The following is a 19,761-nucleotide window of genomic DNA, read 5'->3' on the forward strand; positions in this document are numbered from 1 at the left end:
TACTACAGCAGCCTGTATCTCCACTTTGAACTGAGTTAACAACTCAGGAGTACCGCATGCTCAGGCATTTAGAAGTTTCTGACAAAACTGGCATGCTGGACAATTGGTTTAAATTACATTTTTCATTTATGTTTTCAACTAACTCTACTGAGTTGAAAAATTTAGGCTTTCCCCAGTTAGGACAACCCTCTGATCCCATGTTTAATAGTGAGGCCTATTTTAAGTTAACGTTCAAATACTTGAAGAACCAGAGTGGCAGTGCACATTGCATGTGCCTAATGAATTTTTCAAAGTTTGAAGTGCCATGAGTTAGTGTCTAAAACTGAAATTAGCCACACAAACTTGATTAATATTTCTGTATACAGCCATTTTGCTATCTTCATCTACAGGAACTTGTACAGGACTGATCAGAGTATTCAAACTGCAGAGATAGTAATTGAGAATGTTACTCTCACGGGCCAAAGTAGAGGAGAATAGGATAGCAAATAGTTTTGATGTAGTTGCACAAATGTACAGTAATATTTATCTGAAAAGAAACACATCTGACCAATTTTTAGAATTTGTTTTCTACTTCAGAAGTTTTATGCACAATAGAAACATTTCTCACAAATGGTAAAATGGGAAAACAAAATGCATTTTTGTTTCATCTTGAGCAACAAAGATTCAGTTTCATTTTCAGACTGTCATGTAATATTACAATTTAACAAATTTGTATTGTATTATTTTAATGTGATTTTTCCCTCTTTTAACAAAGTGTTATAAATTTCTCTTGCTGAAGACGGCAGAAGTTGGTTGCACATTTTTTTTAAAGTAGCTACACACGTCTGGAGGCATTTCCTACAGGGATCTTAATATGTGACATAAAAACTGTGATAACAATGTGGGAAAACTCGGGTTTTGTTTATTCAGAGGTAAGACATGGAAAGATCAAATTCTTTCCAGGCTGAAACTAGTTCTTTTTTAATGCTATCTTTTATTTGTTTATATGGAACATTGAGCCAGGAACAACTGAATCAGTAATCAGTCTAGCAGAAAATACCACCGTATTTTCCTTCGCTTTAGTGTTTTCTGATGTAATTAAACGGCAAAACTGAAGGTGGGTGAACAGCATTTAAAATGGAGCACGATTTGTTGCCAGTATCTTACTGCAGGTTCAGGTATTCTAGTACAAACACTTGCAGGATTTTGCTGAGATTGTCGATAGTGTTTTTGTCAAGGTTTTCTTCAGTGTCCTCCATGGCGTGCCATACTTGAGGAAAAGGAGACGGAATCAGATGGAGGACTGGAACCCCTATGAGGAAAATAGTGATATTTGAAGAAAAAATACTGCAGGAGTTCTGCTAATCAAATTGATACATGACCAGTTAATGATATTCAGGTCACTACCCAATACACGTACCTCAGAGAGGAATGTGTGTCATTGCAGTTTCCTTTTACAATCTCTTTTTTGAACCCTGTGACTGACTGCAGCCTGTTTGATCGTGTGCTTCCTAAAATTGATACTATCCTCTTTTCCCTTAAGTGCTTTTTCTCCTTTTTTAAGGCATGTGTAGCTAATAGTTTTACTGTTGTGACACCTGCCCTGTTGTATTTATTTTTTACTTTTTAAGATTCCATGCATTGTAGTGGCTAATACTGTGTTTAGTAGCTAGGGAGGGGCAAAGAAACCACTGCAGCTCCACAAACCCAAACTGATTATCATGTTCTCATGCCAACGTTAGGATCGAGCACTTTTTTGAGGCAGTTTTTAGTCTTCTCCCGAAGTGGTAAATCAGTATTACTGTGTTTTTCTTCTAGCAAGTAGAAGCACTATTATCCTCAGATAAAAGAATTTACACTTTAAAGGATCTGTAATACTGTATATACATATAAAAAGTCACCGATGCATTGACACGTGATGCAATTTTTCTGTAAAAGGAATTAAATCAGTCTTCAGTTTCCTGATCCTTCTTTGGGGGCAGTGGTGGAGCATTGTTGTCTCCAGCCTCTTTCCTGTTTTATTGCTTTTCCTCTAGTTTTTCAGCCAAATACTACAGAGGAATATTTTATTCACTAGGCATTGTTTACATTATTATAAAAGGTTTTGAGGTGTAGTCCCTTATCAGCTTCCCTCGTGTAGTTTTTTTTTGATATCCCTGTACATGCATGTGTGAGCTGTGTAGATTTCATTGGACCCATGCCCTGCCTTGCTGTGAAAAATGAAAGATTGATGGAGCTGAAGAGACAATGAGCGGGACAGTAAGTGAGGTGTGATTGCTCTTGTGCCTGCTTCCAGAGCTGTGTGCACATGTTGCAATACTCAGTAGTTAGAGAGAATAAGCAACAGGAAAATTAAGGACTAGATAGGAAGGGATCTCCCTCCTTTCCTAGGTAGATACGCTCTGCACTGAACTCATGTCACACTCCTTTTTGCTTAACCCTTCTCTAGCAATATGACTCTTGTAGTTCTTGCTGTGTGTTGGGAAATTTCGACCAGAAGAATGCACTATATCCAGTACCCTTCTTTGGCCCACATTCATTTTGAAGTCGCTATACTGAGTGCTTGAATTGGGGAGATGAAATCCATGTCTTGCATTTGGGCAAGTGCTTTAGCTGTTGACCTGTAGCAGGGCAGCACCAGTGTAACTGCTTGCCCTTTCTTTGCATCCCAAGAGAAAAGAATGAATGTAGAGTCAGAGGGCAGTAGTGTAGGTGTCTGCCAGGAGAGATGCTCAGGTAGGATATTCCACTTCTAGGTACGTGCCTAATGCCAGGAGGGATTTCAGACATAGTGTGGCCTTTGCTCTTCCTGATGGCTGCTATATACATCTTTCCCACCCCTCAAGCTTTCAAGTTGTCAATTCTTTTTCAGGATTGATTTCAAGTTGTGAAATCTCAGTTTGCTATAGGGAATGAGGATGTCTGATCTGAATATATGAGTTTTTGCAGGAGTCAGTGCCTTCAGATTTAAACAGGTAATTGTGATCATTTAATGTAAATTTGACAAAAGGTCTTTAGAGAATTTTGTAGTCTTTGAAGATGTGAAGTGTCTCACTGCTTCTAGAAAAAGTGACTAGCCATAACTGGCCAGTAACTAGCATAATGTAGCATGCAGTGATATCCCACTGGGGCAGAGTTACCCATTTTTGTAGGATGCTGTACTGGTGACAGAAATTGCCATTACTTCTGTGCCCTTGGAGCTGTGCTCGTGCAAAATGATGAAGGGCATGTTTTATCTCTGCTTTTGCTCTGCGATGTTTTTCAAAGCTGTGACTCTTGACCCTCATAATGTTGGATTTGGAAGCTTCAACCTGGGGACACACAAGCTTGAAAAACAGGTTCATGTGCCCTTGCTTATTTTCTAAATGGAGCATTTGTTACTGAACTTATGTTTTTAAAGTGGTATTAGAGCTGCCTTTACCTCTTAATAAAAATGGAACATGGTCATCTTCAACCAAGCCTCGATGTAAATTATTCTGGAAGTACTGCCTCTCAACAAGGTGATTCTTCAACAGATTCATGCCGTGTAGCTTTTCCTCTGAAATTCACAATGAAAGTGGCTGTTAATGTGTTTGGACAGTGTGAGGCATATTAGCACATGGGGATTATTTTTCCTCTCACATGGAAGCTTTTCCCGTCAAAGAAGAAAAAGAGCTGGGGACAGTCTTTTGCATTCGTTTAGTATTTAGAAGACCTCAAGACTGGTGATATTACCATCATTTTATGGAAGTGAGAACTGAAACAGATGTGAAGTAGTTTGCAAGAGTCACAAAGTGGCAGTAAGAAGTAGAATCTGTTTCATGGCTTCCAAGTGTCTGTGAGTCTTACTCAGATGTTTATTAATTAAACCTGCATGAAGATTTCAATATTTCAGATGCACCAAATTTAACATTTACATTCTTAAATATTATAACAGTAAACCAGAAAAAGTAATTTAAAATCTAATTTACATGGCTTCATTCCTTACAAACATAAGGAATAAGCTTTTAGATTTGTCAAGAGCCCATGCCCCTCTCCTTACCAATTGCTTGAAGCCTCTGAAACCATCGGATAGTGTTTGGAAAATAATTGGGAAAGACTGGGTTTGGTGCACCGATTAAATCCAGTAGTACAAGCAGGTCCTACAGAGGAAAGAATCTTTAATACAGAATTCTTTACATCGCTCCACCACCAGCAGCATTAATGACACCTCATGGTTCCTGTACTGGTCATGACTAGGTCTTTGGCTCTTGCCCAAGACCTGGCTTTTCTACCATGGTGCCTGAGAAGAACTCGTTAGCAGAACCTGACTCAAAACTAATGCATCCTGCTGTCTTTCCGAGGAGGAAAAAGGGAAAAAAAGGAAGAGTGTTTCTCTGTTCCTCATTCTGAAACAGGCTGTGCTGCTTTCTTTGCAGTGTGTGTTTCATCCCTTTAAAAGAAAAGCTATGGTGGGGGGAAGAGGAAATTGCTTCTTCCCTGGAGAACAACAAAGTCTGTCAAGGGAAAGACATGAGTCACGAGACACAGGGACAGAAGAAAAGTGTCTCAGCAATGAGTTGGGAAACCAGAAGGCAGGAGGGAGAGGGGAGGAGATGACAAAATGTAGGAATCAAAAGGCAACACAGAGAGCTTATTGTAGCTTAGTGCTGAGGGGTCTGAAACCACAGATGAACTTGGGGAGATTTTTCAAAGACTCTAAAGTTCTGTGTTCTTTCCTAATTGCTTTGAGTGATCTCTGTTGAAGGAGATGGGTATCCTAGCTTGTATTCTGATAAATCTGTGTATTTTGATTTTTCTAAAACTTTTCCTTACATTTGCATGGAGAAGATCTAAGTGGATCCACCTGAAAAAGTCTTGCCATTTCTGTATTTTATCATCTCCTAAATTTCCCACAAGTTTACTTCTGTTAATTGTGATGAGGTTCATGTTTCTTAGGAGTTAGGCCAGTTATTTCCAAATTAAATATTAAAGAATTGGAACTTATTATTACTCATTATGTAGGCATAGGGCACTTACCATGCCCTGGAGCTGATTTGTGGTTGTTGAGCCAGGTGGATGTGGAGTAGATACCATCTTCTGAGCCAAGTGCTGAGACCCATAGAGGGAATCGGAAGGGGACCACTGGACAAAAGCTTCTTCACCATCAAAAAAAATAAGCTGAAGTGAAAGGTCTGGTCTTGATGTTGAGCTGGTCTGTTGGAAGAAATTAAAAACAACATAACTGCTTCTGGCTAGAGCATTAAGTAAAGGACATGCTGTAGTCATAAAAGCTGCATAAGTGCAGGTATATTCTCAGGGCACGTTGTGCAAAGCCTCCTATGGCTGTTAAACACGTTATAGTGTGGTAGTGGTAGTCATCAATCATTATTATTTATCCAGCACAGTGACATGTCTCCAACCTGGTATGATATTGGGTTCTGGTTAAAAGTTTAATTTCTGACTTCAGTGGATGTGAGCTGAGTATGTTGAGACAGGTTTGCAAAGTCAGGTAGCCAAAACCCCATTTCAGATAACGGGAGAGACATGTCAGCAACAACACCTGCTGTGAGTACTAACATCGCATGACTGTGCCACAAAGGAATAATACTTCTGCTGTAGTTATGCATCAGTGGAGGTGAATTATGTAAAGTTTGTTCCACTGAGGGAAAAAGAGCAGTTAGTCGTGAAAAGAATGATCATTTCTTTTCCTTCAGGGGGACTTGCAACCATCTAGGTAACTATACCCTAAAACCAAAGCACAGACAGTGGAATGGATACACCCTTCCTCTTCAACTGAAAATAGCACAGTAATGGAAACTGTTAAGAATATATATGATTATTTAGGGTCATAAAGGAGGCATCTGTGTGAAATTTCTTCTCGATATAGGATCCTCTTTTCTCTCTATTTACTAACTGAAGCCTTGTTTGCTCTGGCAGCGTTTCTTACTAATCAACAGCATGGCTAAACCCAGTTCAGTTCCAGCACATGAACAGTTTCGGGAACTGTATTCTTGGCAGTTGCCATGAATATTTTAATCCCTCTATGAATTAATTTCACTTCAAGTGAAACTGCATGATGTGGTTAAAAAGGTGGGGTTGCTGGCAACGGTCGTGTCCTGTATGGGCTACACCTCCCAGCTCGCTGGAGCTGATCCAATACAAACAATAGAGGAAAACCTCTATAAAGTGTCGCTCACGTAGGCAAGATGATTATTGATTACGCTTACAGTAATGTATGGATTTTTCTAATGGCAATGCTTTCTTGCTGCCCTTTGTCCTGTGCACTAGATGGAGCACCTTTGATACCAGTTGTTTTGCATTACATTTTGGAGCAAACTGCATTAACAACGTTTGAATTTTAGAAAGCAGTAGTTTTAGTTATTATTACTGCTCAGCACATTGCCGGGTCTGGATAATGTAGAGAGGAATTTTTGCCCTTTAATTTTAAATTTACTCTATATAATTGGAGAAACATCAGGGTAAAGATCACGGTTTCAAGTCGAAGTATAAATAGATTTGGCTGAAAACATAACAAGGTCTGTTATGCTGCTATGAGCAGAGCGAAAAGGTCACAGCTAATGTATTAAGCAGATGGATCCCAAAGTGTATTTTGTTACAGGAGCGTACAAACGATAGCCTGTGTGAAATAATTAGATTGCCTTTTTGTCAAGTGCTGTCATCTTACGTGATTAAACAATCATGAAACGATGTATTAGTTGCCAAAAGATCCAGTCCTTAAATCAGCGTACAGGTTGTTCCATAAATAACAAGCAGGCAAATGTTTGCTAAATGAAGCTGCTTCTAAATGGAAGCTTACGTGTGTATTACAGGAGTGCTTCGTTCTGTGACTAAAAACCTTGGCATATTCTTAATCTTTCAATTCTTAAATATTCTAATGTCAGAAGGTACCAAATCAGTTTCTGGAAACAACTGGAGACAGGTAACCATAATACTTGAGCTGAGTGTATTCCAATGCTTCATAAAGCATTTGAGAAAACTTTTCCCGTGAAAGCACTGTTGGTGTTTGGGAATTATTCTTCTGTAAATAGTAAGTAAGGAACCACTAGATGGCACTCATGAGTGTGTGAAATAGCTTGTAGAGCTGGTAGGATCAACACGTTCTTGTGCCCAGCAATGGCAGAGCTTTGAAGCAGATTTTCCTACTGTAGGAGACTGATAACATGGTATTGTCACTTGCATTGTTAAATGCAAGATTGCAAAAGAAATAAAGCCTTGGTACTGGATATGGCAGCTACTTCTCAGTAGGAGTCTGTTGCTTTTCATGTACTAAGTAGGATTGTACCTAAGTCTGTGAAACTTGCATTATTCACGTTATTGGTTTTATATAGTATCTATTAGACAACTTTCAGATAGTCACACTTTCCATATCAAGTTTTAGTGTGTCAATTTACTCTACAGCAGTAGTAGCTGCATGTCTGGTTCCTCTTGAAGCTGACGGGAGTTGTACTATAGGCACAGAAGGAGACAACATGGAAATGCCCTCAGGTCTACTGCTATTGCAAAAACAAACCAAAATGAAACAGTCAAACTACCTTGATTGCCTGAAGCTTGTTATCCAGGGCCCGTGCCAGCTCCAATATCATAGCACAAGGCACGGCTGAATCGGTTGCTCCTATAAACACCCTCCCGTGCCATTGCGGTGCAAAGAATTTTGAGTCGTAGTGGCAGGCGAGTACCAGATGGCGTTTTGCAGAGGGGTTGAGAGTACTGATAATATTTGAAAAAGTTTGATATCCATACGGCGTGTATCTCTGAAAGGTATCTTCTTCAATTTCCCAACCAGCCTGTAACCTTTGAAGACGGTGCTTGATGTGCTGCAATTAATTAAAAAAAAAAAAGTATACCAGATGAATATCACTTGCTAAAAAAGACATCGCAGACAAATTATCAGTAGATAATTAATCACAGCGGCACGTAAGTTTATTTCTGTAAGCTCTGATGGGTGAATTTTACGGGGGAAAAAAAATTAATGTCACCGTATAAAATAAGCACCATCCTTGTTACCTTAGCCTACTCTCTGACTGGCTTGCATGCTTTTTATCTCTCCATTTGGTCTCTTGTATTTGGAATCTGTGAGTTCTGAATGATTGCCCATCCATGTGACATGTTGAGATTTTGATCTCTGAAGACTCCAAGCAAGTCTTTTCCAGGTGTAACCAGGATAGATTTAATGTTTGCCTATTAAAATCTAAACTCAGTTCTGTCCTAAAGTGTCAAACGTGGCTGCAGAGAACTTGTGGCTATTTTGACAATTACTATGTATAGATACATAGCAATATAAATAAAACTATGGTTTAATTTTTTTTTTAACTTCTATGAGAAAACTGCCATTCGAGTGCCCAAAGTTGTTTACAAGGCTATGAAAGGCAGTCTGGTTCTTGTAAACTAAGGAATGAATGAAGCATTTCATATGTTTAAAAATGAAATCCTTGATGAAAACGAAGACTGTAAATCTGTATGAGAGATCACTCCTTTTAGGTAACTTCCTACCGTAAGAGAATACCTCTAACTACGCCAGCTATACTTAGTACAGAGTTCTGGCTAACTCTTACTAGAGGGCCATCTCTGTTGAGCAACTTATTTTTATGGGTCCCCAGAGTGCTTCTTCAAGGCAGATTCCTCTCTCTCTAAATAAACATTCACAAAAGCCTCTAAGGGGAAAAAAGAAAATAGACTTTGAAAACTTGTCCTGTTCTTAGTGAAGTCAGTGGGAATGCTGCCATAAATTTTGTGCTGGAACAAACTTCCATTTTGCTTGTGGTCACCTTCCAAAAGCTTTTATGGCATTGTATGGTCTATCCACTATCTGTAGGCAGAGCAAAGGACTTCTGTTACGGATTAAGAGGAATATGTAAGCCTGGGTGAAGTTCCCAGAGTGCTCTATCTGTGACTGGAACTAGCCCTCTCCCTTAAAGGAATCTGATACTTTTTCTGTGTCTTCACAAAGAAAGGTCACCCATTGCATATTCTGTTGTGTTTTTTCCTTGGTGGAGGTCTAATTTAGTATATGCTGTTACCTTGTAACAAGATGATCCTTTTTCGAACCTGATTTTTGGTCTTCTAGTCTAGGCTGTGCTGTTTTTTGTTTTCTTTTTCTTACTTTTTCCCCTTTCATTTGGCTGCCTTCCAGGGTATCACTAAGGAAACCACAGAACTAAATCTATAGACACACAGAGCATTAAAAAGCAGCATTTTTCCAGTCTACCAGTTGCAGAGTGGCAAATGAACTTAGTGTAGTTAGGGCTGTCTTGGAGCTGTTGAGTCACTGCTCCAAGGGTAGAGGAAGGCTGGTGAGATGTTGCAAGCACTTTCAAGTAAACTCAGCTGTGCCAGTGTTGTAGTCTCCTGACTGACTGATGCAATTCAGAGTGGGCAGGGTACACAGGAGGGCTTGGTTGTGTTAAATCCCTGTGGCTCAAACACAATGTGCTGGAGATCTTATCAGCTTGGTGCAGTGTATCTGTGTTAGCCCAATATTAACGTGCAGCCGTTCTTGTGCCAACAGGGCTAGTGCTGTGGATTGTCATGTTGACCATCGAGGCTGCCTGCCAGTGTGGGCTTCTCTGATCCCTTTTATTCCTTTTTGTTTTTTTTTTTCCATCCATCCAAGGCAACATTACAGGGGAGTGTAACAGCACAGGACTGCTCCAGAAGAGAGGTGTGTGGGGAAGTCACTTAATTAATCCCTGTGCAGGGTGTTTGAACCAGTGACCAAAATCCTGGTCACTTAAGGGAAAGGAAAAGCATCGTGTTGTACTTTGGTTACCAAACCTGGGGCAAGCTTTTAAATTAAAAAAAAAAAACATATTTAACATGAACCTAAAACCAGATTGTCTTTCACTTTGTGATGCAGCCCTAGGAAGTAATGATAGCTGAAGTGCGAGCTGTATCTTGTAGGCACTGCACAGTATAGCCTGGAACTGGTGCATCCTGTGTCCCCTACATTGTCACTGAAGGCACTACCTGAATATAAATAATAGGTGTTCGTAGAGGTTTTCAAAAAATGTTGTCTTACCTGCCGTACGGCATAGTTTCCTGGTGATCCTGAGTATCTTTCTATCAGGATGGGGCGCAGATCATTTTCCCACATTTCAGAAACATCGGTGTTTTCTGCAACTTTTTGAATAGCATCAGAATTTAAAATTCTTGGCTGGTGAGAATACTGTGGAAGGGAGAAGAAGGAAAGATTTCTCTAACTGTTATGTGACTTGTAAAATCATTTTTCTTCAAAATTACATCAGATAATCACAGAATCGCAGAATTTCTAGGTTGGAAGAGACCTCAAGATCATCGAGTCCAACCTCTGACCTAACGCTAACAGTCCTCCACTAAACCATATCCCTAAGCTCTACATCTAAACGTCTTTTAAAGACTTCCAGGGATGGTGACTCCACCACTTCCCTGGGCAGCCTGTTCCAGTGTCTAACAACCCTTTCAGTAAAGAAGTTCTTCCTAACATCTAACCTAAAACTCCTCTGGCGCAACTTAAGCCCATTCCCCCTCGTCCTGTCACCAGGCATGTGGGAGAACAGGCCAACCCCCACCTCGCTACAGCCTCCTTCAAGGTATCTGTAGAGAGCAATAAGGTCGCCCCTGAGCCTCCTCTTCTCCAGGCTGAACAAGCCCAGCTCCCTCAGCCGTTCCTCGTAGGACTTGTTCTCCAGTTTATAATAGTTTAGTTTAGTAAATATTATAGTAAATATAGTAAATAATAATATATTATTATTATTATTAAATATATTATTAATAATACAGTTTAGTAAATAATATAGTATAATAGTTTAGTTTATAATAGTTTAGTACTATTATAATACTTTATAATAGTTTAGTATATAGGGCTTCTTAATTTTCTGACAATAAAACTATTTAAGAAAAAGCTTTTACTGACAGAAAAGACTTTTTTTTTTTTTTTAAGTTCTGTGGCTTTTCTATCTTTGGTTTTCATGTAAAATACACTAGTATTAAAAACAGGAGAAACTTTTACCTACTAGCAATACAAATTCAGCACCTAGCTGGGTTCTCTTTTCTGGTATCTTAATTCTACAGTCATGCCCTCAACCATGTTACCTTCAAATAAGGTTTCCTTTGTGACGGGCGTGACGAGCTTTATTTTAGTAGCAATAATATTTAGCTTTATGGCCTGTGTACATTATGGGGTGCATTACTGCTAAGAAATGCATAAGCTACCTTAGTCCCAGAAAGAGTGAGGCTGCGTCTTTGTGGCCTCTGCCCACAGTGGTGGTACTGGTGTGACTACACAGCATAGTGCAGCTCCTTCAGAGCTAGCCTGGGCATGCATCAGCTTTCTTAGCCTCATGGTAACCTCTGAAGTGGCAGCTTGTCCCCTGTGGCAACAGGTAGTAGTGCTAGCTACCTCCTCAATACTGTATTCTTTCCTGTTGTCTAAGGGTGGACCTTTAGAGCTATCTGCGAGAACCCTAGAATACTTGAGACATCCTCATGGGGGCTGGCAGGTGCAGCAAGGATGTGGGAGAGCCTTGTGATGTCCTGGAGTGGTAGCTGAATGCCAGGGGGCAGACCCAAGCACATATCCCAAATGCCCCTTTGGTTGCCTGGTTTGAACCTACCCGGTCTCTAGCATTTGTCTTCTCAGGAGATTCCTGAGCCACTCCCGTTTTAAGTGGTTCATATTTTAGGCTCTATCATAGGATACTCCTATCATATCCATTCCTCATTTCTATCCTAGGGACTTGCTTCTAGTCCTCCCACCCAGTGGAAGGTCCTAGTCTGTTGGGTCTTTGTTCAGAACTGCCGTATGTGGTTATCAGACGTGCTGTCCTTCAGTGTACCCTGTCTACCTCATCCTTTTTGAAAAGAGGAAAGGGAGAGAAACGGGAGCGTGAGAGCACCATAGCTTATAGTGCAGGATAACAGTATTTTCTACTTCATTCCTTTCCTGTCTTACAAATGCTTAACAGGTTTTGCTTTTGGGCTGCTGTTGCATTGAGTTAATATTTTCATAGATACCAGCATTGAATATCTTAACAAAAGATGATGTAGAAAAGAAAATTCCCTCTCCTTTCCCACTTACTCATGTGCACAATTTCACAGTGGTCTGGAACGACTGCTGAAACTCATTATTACCTGGTCAGCAAGTGTACTGACCTTGAAATCTTTAATCTTAATTACCCTGACAGATAAATATTGTCTTTAAAAAATGTTTTTTTTGGGGGGGTCTCACTATTGGTAATTTTTCTACTTCATTTGTCTATGCTGGGCAAAGCAGGCACGAACACAGGTATTTTCTAGACTTCACTGTAAACTCTTGTAAATTCAGCTCTTCTCTTTCTTCCTGGCTGTTATCTGTGTAAGGCACTTTCCACCTCAGTTCACTGGTGAAATCAAGTAGGGGAGGACACACACACAGATACTGAGTTCTACAATGCCAATTTCTACACAGTGTTTAAGTTAAAAAATGAATTTTAAGGCTGTAAGGACACTACATTTTAGGATTTGCAGTTAACATTTTTAACACTAACAGATTTAGAAATGGGCTAAAAAGATAACATTTCATCAGATATGCTTCTACAAGTTTTCGAAGTGTAGGAGATGTATAAAATGTTTCCATTTTTGAAAGACTAAAAGTTTAATATAGCAGAACTTACACCAATGTAGAAAAGGCACAGATGAGACAGTGACAGAGCTGTTCTATTTAGGAGAGAGAAAATCAACTACAGACTTCAGAAGTGTGGGAGGACAAATTAATTATGGATGTTCTGAAAATATACCTTCATTTGAATAAGTGCAGGGCTTGATGAGAATGCTGAATCATGTCTAGCCTGTAGTGCAGTAGAGCATGCCTGCTGGCTGTGGCCATGGAATCACTTTGCAAACAAGCGTTATTATTTAAGTACAAATGTATGAAAATATTTCAGAAGAGAAGAAACAATTTGCGTTCCTTATAATGGAAATCTGCTCAAATTTGGGAATCAAAAGGAATTGCAAAGATGGTCACAAATTAAAAGCATAACAGAATGAGATCCGTAAGGGGCTCATTCCTTAGGGTTGCTCGATCCATATTTCTGCCACGGCAGTGAGGCACAGCGATGTGTTTATGGCATGGTTACTATTAAACTTTTTGTACTAAGCAGTACAAAGCTGCAAGACTTCTACTTCTTCTAGCAGCCCATGCTTCCCTTGCTGGTTTTGGTATGTTTCTGCTCAGTGCCAATGCAAGTTTGTTTCTAAGAGCTTGTAAGTTTAGACCCAGTTCCTCCTCCTCAGTGAGCTACAGCAGCAGGAGGGAATGGTCTGTGTGCTCTTAAGACTTTCAGCTTCTGGCTCATACGTGCCTTTAGGGAGAAGGAGAAAGAGTTGTCAAGGGACAAGAATTTGATGAGAAAGAGGAAGTGGTTCTTGGTTAGTGTCTGCAGGGGCAGAGGAGTTCAGCTGCTATGGTTCTGCGGTTAGATGGCATTACATCATTAGCAAGCAGATTGCCTGGCTGGAAAGGAACGAGGTAAAGAGTGCATTTGTGTGGGTTAAGGGGGCTGAAGAAAGAAGTACCAGGGCTATGTATATATATATTGTTGGGTATATTATAGGCATATAGATTCTATATATGAGGCAGATGTTATATATAGAGATAACATGTTTAGAAGAGAATGACACAGTTTCTCTTGATTTCTTTTTTTCTTCAAAAAAACACCCACCAACCCTTCATTGTATGGCATCACAGTGAAAACGGATGGACGACTAAGCGGAGGTGAGTGGAAATGTATGAAGGAAGTTTGCTGTCACCCATTTGTCCTGGCCTCCAGCTCAGGGGTGGAGGTAACGCTGTGTTGGGGTGGTGGAGCTGTGCCAGCTGTGGCTGACCGCTGGGTTCAGCTCTTCTCCAGCCACCCGAGGATGGGCCCTAAAGAAGGGATTTCCATTTGGGAACAGGCGGACGCTTCAATTCAATGAAATCCTCCAGCCTATGGTGTGCTGCGTCCCTCGTGATTTGGTTCATTAAGATCTATGCTGGTGTTTCACAATCGGGCACTAAGAGTTGTCACATGGGGAAATAAGCAGAGGTTTTACCCCTGTTGATTGTTCCTTAGCGTTATACGGAGCGAGGTTTCCTCACTGCCAGACACCGCTGTGGATGCAAGGGAGCCCGGCATGGCTCCACACCCTGCTCCCCTCTGCTCGCCAGCGGGTTACCGGGACCCCCCAGTCCCCTCCCTGCCCCTCTCTCCTCCCCAGCAGGGCCGGGCTGGAGGACGGCCCCATCTTCCCGAGCCCCCCTCAGCCTCCCGCCCGGCCGCCCCCTGCCCCCGCCGGCGGCCATGAGGGGGTGGAGGGGGGTGGCCGGGCGCCATCTCCCCTCACACCTGCGCCCGCCCCGGGGGGGTCCGTGGCGGAGGGGAGGGGAGGGGAAGGAAGGGGAGGTTAAACCCACCTTGAGCAGCGTCCAGCCCGCGCCGCTCTCCCGGCCCTGCGCCGGGGGAAGGCAGGAGACGGCGGCGGCGGCCAGGCACAGCGCCCCGGCCAGCCCCGCCATCCCGCTCCTGCCGTCCGGGCCGCAGGAGAAGGGGCAGTGCCGCGGCGGGCGGGGAGGGGACGGGGGAAAGGGGAGGAGGAGGAGGAGGAGGAGGAAGGAGGGTGCCCACGGCAGGAGGAGCCGGCCCCGGGGGTGCCCGGCTGGGTGGTGGGGAGGGCTGGGGGCTCTGCGGGGCGGTGTGAGGAGCCCTGCGGTGTCCTGAGGTGGTGGGGGGCCGCTGGGGACACGGCTGTAGCTGCGGGGTGTTAGTGGCTGTACCTGCTCCTAGCTGGCCTCACGGTGCTTGCTGGGCCTACAGCCACAGCTCCTGCTAGCGGAATGTGTGCCGAGTGATGTCTGGCAGGAGGCCAGCTCAAAGGGTTGGAGACAACCAAAAGGCTTCCGAGCGCCCAAGCCCTGCAGGTCTGGCGGTGTCAGCAGCCTCGCTCTGCTCTCGTGCAAAGCGGCTGATGTTTGTATCACAGATATTCCACTTAAAATCCACAACTTGCACACTTGTATTAATGTTCATGCTTAACGCTCAAACAAAATGAATGAAAAGAAAGTCAAAATGAAGGCAGAAACGAAGGAGGGAGCAGGGCTGCTCATCCTGCTGCTCTTCAGCATCGTACTGAGGAGCCCCGTCCTGAAAACTACGGCTTTGCAAGCAGCCGAAGTGCCTGTGAGGCTGCTATTGGAGAACTAAAGCCATTTGTTGATTTGCAGCTCCTTGACCCCAGTTCCACAGGTTTCCTAGAAAAGCCAGTGGATCCACGGCCCAACATACTGATGGACTGGCTGGTGGTGATAGGTCTACTGCTGATTCAAGGTCCTGGTAAGCTGATACTAAGCATTTGGCTGTAGCCAAATTTATACCAGTGGCATTAAATTTTCACACAAGTCCAAATGCAAAACCAAATCATCGCTGAGTAGGAGAAATGTGCGATCACTGAGATCACCACATGAGACCAGCATGGGCTACAAACACTATCAACAGACCCTTAAGCAAAAGCTCCATCACGTCAGCAGAGACCAGTCACGGGAAGTTGCGCTCCATCCACCTGCCAAGATGACATTGACCCAAACAGGACTGCACAACAGAACACCAGCCTGTTCCCTTCACTCCTGGCTCTTGTGGTTGACTACACAACCCTGATGCTGGACAAAATTTCTGGCTGATGTGCCAGAGTTCTCAAGCAATTTAGCAGGAAGAAAAAAAAAAAAAACAAAAAAAAAAACACAACGTGTGCAGCAGAAATTTACCAAGAATATAAGCTCGATTCAGGACTAGCTAATAATGTTTTCCCCCAGGGGACCATGGTCCCACTGATCCCACTGAGGGCTACAATTCCTTCACAGAGTACAAGCATGGCAACTGTAAAGTCGGCGTAAGACCGCATTAATCACACCTCAGTAGGAAACGCAGATAAAAGGGCAAGTGCCAGACCAGATACATAAAGGTACTGAAAAGGATGTTTTTAAGCTTTTTTCCCCTTCCCCCAACCTGATAGTTCAAACAGTGTCATGCTTGCTGTTGGCTCTTTGGTAGGAACAGGTTGTTTGCTTTTTGTTTAAGTATTAGTGGAATTGGTCAAGGTCATTAACCTGGAAATTTAAGCACAAAAGCTAAGAAGAAATGGGCACAGTGCACCGTGATTCCGCTTCCCAATGAACCGAAATCTGCCCCATTAGCTTTTCTAAAAGTAAACAAACTTGGTAATGTATTAAGCACAGGTTGGCTCATGTGAGTGAGTTCTGGTGCCTGCCCAGGGAAACGGGAACATTAGAAACCCGGCAGGGGAATCAGTTAAGTTGAATCCGAATGTGGGGTGTGCTGGAGACCTTTTGGGGGATTTTTAGATGGAAACTGCTTTTGGTTTTGCAAAAGACAACATACACAAAATTAGAAATGGAAGCTGATACCTTGACTTTCAGTGTTGACTTTATTTTTTTAATCTCACTATAAAGATCCAAATATATCTGGATTAAAATCAGTCTGGACCTGATATGAATGTGTTGTATGTGTTTTGTTTTCACTGTAGATGAATGCTTTGTATCAAGACTGAAACGTCAAAGCTGATTAACATCTATAATTGCCACAGAGAGCATAACAACACTGAAACACAGTTTTCTTCCCTTAATTGAACTTGCCATACTAACATTCACTTCAGCAACGCAGTTTTGTCTGTTCTTAAATTGGTCCCTATCCAGCCAAACAACATAATGTGTTTAACTTCAGGATAGATTTTGGTCTGTATCAGTTTCAAAATTTGGAAGGGAGACCTCCCTCCCTTCCCATTCATAATCTCCCCCAAGAGTTCTCTGTCTAATGATATGCAGAAGAACAAGGAGGCAAAAAACAGTAATAAATTGAAGCAAAGCATAAATCAGAGCAGTTCACAGCTGAAAAGGGAAATATGGAACTATTTAAAAAATAATACACCAAGTTAAAAAATGGAACCACAGGTGATGAACATTTTGTTTTCCAGTGATTTATAAAGGAAAAATGCATTGTTTAGTCCTACTCCATGCTACCAAATTGAAGAGACGTCAGCAAATCGCTCAGCGGTTAGCTGTTGTATGTGTCTAGTCAGTTTACTAGCTTGAAAAGCAAATAGATGTAACAAGGTATCATTTAGAGGAAAAACAAGTAGGTTATTTGAAGAAAACCATATGTTATCTGTGAAAATGCAACCTGTGTGTTGCTTCTCCCCTGCGGCCCAGCAGCTGCAGCAGTGAGAGAAGCATGCAGGGAACGGCACCGCCAAGGGCTGTGGGCTTCACACACCCATCTCTGCGAGCCGGTACAGCTCCTGCACCTTCTGCCCCTCCAGAGACATTTTGGACACTCAACTCTTGCAGCTAACAGGCCCATGGCAGGGAGAGGAGCGAGCGTGCTTTGTTGTGTGTTCAGTCTCGCTAACAGGAGGCGGTTTTGTGCCTGAGCAGTGGCTGGTTTCCCCACAGTGGCATGGCAGCGGGTGGGTTATGCAGGCTGGGATTTCCAGAGTCCGCAGCCTGGCTGCTGCCTGTTCAGAAACAAGTGGGTGGCTCCTAGAAGCCGTAGCAGAAGGGCAGCAGGGCTGGGGTTCAGATGGAAGCACGCAAGCCTGGAGGTGCACGCCAGGCTCATGTGCATCCCATGGACCTGAACCACCGCTGTTCATCGAAGTCAGCCCACCCGCTGCTGGTTTCTGTGGGTTTTGGAACAGGGCCTCTGTGAGGCTGTGAAAGCCTCGGGTTTGGTGCTTCAGACTTAAGAGTGCCTGTCTCCGTGGGTGTATTTGAGGCAATGTTTTAGTAAACTGAGTGTGCGGGTGAGCCCTAAACACTTATTTAGGGAAATAACTTCATGTTTGTCACATAATTGGTAGAGGAGGAGGATGCGATTAGAGTGAGGCTACCCACCTGGTAGGCGTAAGGATTTGTGAGACCATTCTTTAAACTCGTGATGGGTACGTGAACTCCCAAAGGACAAGTATATATAATTAATAATATAAATATATAGTTTTAAGTGGATTTATGCCAGGGTAAATTTGATTCAATGTGTTTTTAAGCCTGTACTAAACTTTCCACTGTTTTTTTGAAGGTAGATTTTAGGACAAAGTTCAGCTAAGGGCTCAAACCGAGACGATGAGGTAATTACACAGAGACATCCACGTTGCAGGATTTTATCCAAACCAAACCTGAACTCCTAATTCTTGTTCAGTTCTCCTACAATGGGGGTGGGGAAAGGAGACCATGAACTGGGAAAGAAAAAAAAAAAAAAAGTATGGAAGAAAAAAAAGCCCTTTAACAGTTTGTTCAGATAGATATTAGTTCCTCTTTCTGCAAGCATTTCTTGCAGATTGTGTAGATTCTGAATGGGCACATTTGCTAAGCAAGAGCAGTGTCAAAAGCAGTGAAAAATAACCACAGCAGCATACGCTTATGGTATTTCTCAGACAAATGCACTAGTCAAGTCTCCTAGGACATTGCCTTCTTTGTAACCCAGTCAGATGATATGCAAATGTTCTGAACACCAGGCTGGTGAACAGAAACGAATACATTAAGTTTCCGTTTACAGACACGGAGCATCCAAATGCTATAGGCAGTGATTTCAAACTGGGAAAAAACTGGATGGGCTTTTAGGGTTATGAAACAGTCGTTCCAAATGTGGCTTTTCTATATGGCAGGTAGTGGTGTGTCTGGAATGAAAAGCAGGGTTTCTAACAGCAAGGCACAGCAGAAGCTATGCGTATTTCCTGCTATCATGTAAGAGGTAGCACTTTGTGAAGTGCAGCTGGCTTCAGTAGGGAAAGCTCTGAGCAGTGAAAACAAGCTCACCATCTGAAGGAGGGATGGGGGCTCTGAAACGGATGCAGAACATTGATGAAACCCACAGGAAATCGCTGATTATGAGAGTCACGACAATTACAAAATGGGGCGCTTACGCTGTCCATTGGCAGTCGGGGCTGATGCTGTCATAACGTTGTGCTGCGTGGTCACAGCTGGGCACGTACACAGCTGTTTGTGCTTCTCTATAGTTAGATGCTGAAATGCAGAGCTGCTTTCGGGTGTGTTTTTTAGTCAGAGCCCTGTAAGAACAGAACATTTTGGGATGCTTCAGGAGCATTCATTAGTATAAAGTACCAGCGTGTCAATGCTTATAGCTGTTATGTTTTGGCTGATGCTTTTCTCTGTTCTAGAATAAATCGATTTTAACTAATCCGTCTTCTGTTCTAATTTATGAAAAAGCAGCTCTGCTGGCTTAGAGCAGCAAATTAAATGGCACCAGCTCTAGTGGATGATATAAAGCTGAGCTTCTCTACAAAGAAGTATAATCGTTGCCCAGTGTCTGTGGTAATACCTAACATCCATCTGGTATTGCCTGCAGTTGGCTATTTTTAGGGCTGTTACTTCGATTGTGAGAAGCCTGCTGCACTTTAGAAGCTCTAGAGTACGACTCCTTGCTGTGCTAAACATCAGAAATCATGTTTATGGAGGCAAGCTCTGTGTTTATAGTGTTGGTGTGTGGGAGTCCCACTTCAGGAGGAAAAAGGAAACGAAGATTGCTCAGTTATCTTGTGCAGAGCTTTGGCAAGAACATCCTCTATTCATGGAATAGCCTTCATTAAAAAGTCCCAGGGTGTTTTTTAGCATTCAAAAACCAGTTAAAAGCAGAATCAGCTATTAACTGCTGCACTTTGGGTTTAAAGTAGTTCCAGATTTCAACGAGAAGCTGCAGGCTAATTCTTTATCAAACAAGCTGTCTCCAGCGGGAACACAGCCGTCCTTACAGACCCGATCAGCTGCCGGGCAGCAGGGGCTGA

The 19,761-nt window shown here is 42.5% G+C and overlaps 1 protein-coding gene across 1 annotated transcript; it reads right to left on the bottom strand.

Annotated features, from left to right (window-relative positions):
• Positions 1 to 550: 550 nt before the first annotated feature.
• On the bottom strand, positions 551 to 14,528 carry QPCT (glutaminyl-peptide cyclotransferase). Its single transcript, XM_068676408.1, has 7 exons — positions 14,369 to 14,528; positions 9,977 to 10,123; positions 7,494 to 7,775; positions 4,978 to 5,154; positions 4,001 to 4,100; positions 3,401 to 3,517; positions 551 to 1,291 (listed from the first exon to the last, which is right to left on the bottom strand). The coding sequence occupies exons 1-7, from the start codon at positions 14,468 to 14,470 to the stop codon at positions 1,143 to 1,145; spliced, it is 1,074 nt and encodes a 357-aa protein (XP_068532509.1). The 5' UTR covers positions 14,471 to 14,528; the 3' UTR covers positions 551 to 1,142.
• Positions 14,529 to 19,761: the final 5,233 nt, after the last annotated feature.

This window comes from Anas acuta, chromosome 3 (genome assembly GCF_963932015.1).
Source record: "Anas acuta chromosome 3, bAnaAcu1.1, whole genome shotgun sequence".
In the NCBI taxonomy this organism is placed as follows: Eukaryota; Metazoa; Chordata; class Aves; order Anseriformes; family Anatidae; genus Anas; species Anas acuta.

Bases quoted from the DNA above. Each gene is read 5' to 3' on its own strand.
- QPCT (XM_068676408.1), bottom strand. From the start codon at position 14,470: ATGGCGGGGCTGGCCGGGGCGCTGTGCCTGGCCGCCGCCGCCGTCTCC. The intron at 10,124-14,368 runs GTGGGTTTAACC...TCCCTTCCACAG, and splicing joins CGGGCTGGACGCTGCTCAAG to TATTCTCACCAGCCAAGAAT. The intron at 1,292-3,400 runs GTAAAGGCAGCT...TTTTCCTCATAG, and splicing joins TGTTCCATTTTTATTAAGAG to GGGTTCCAGTCCTCCATCTG.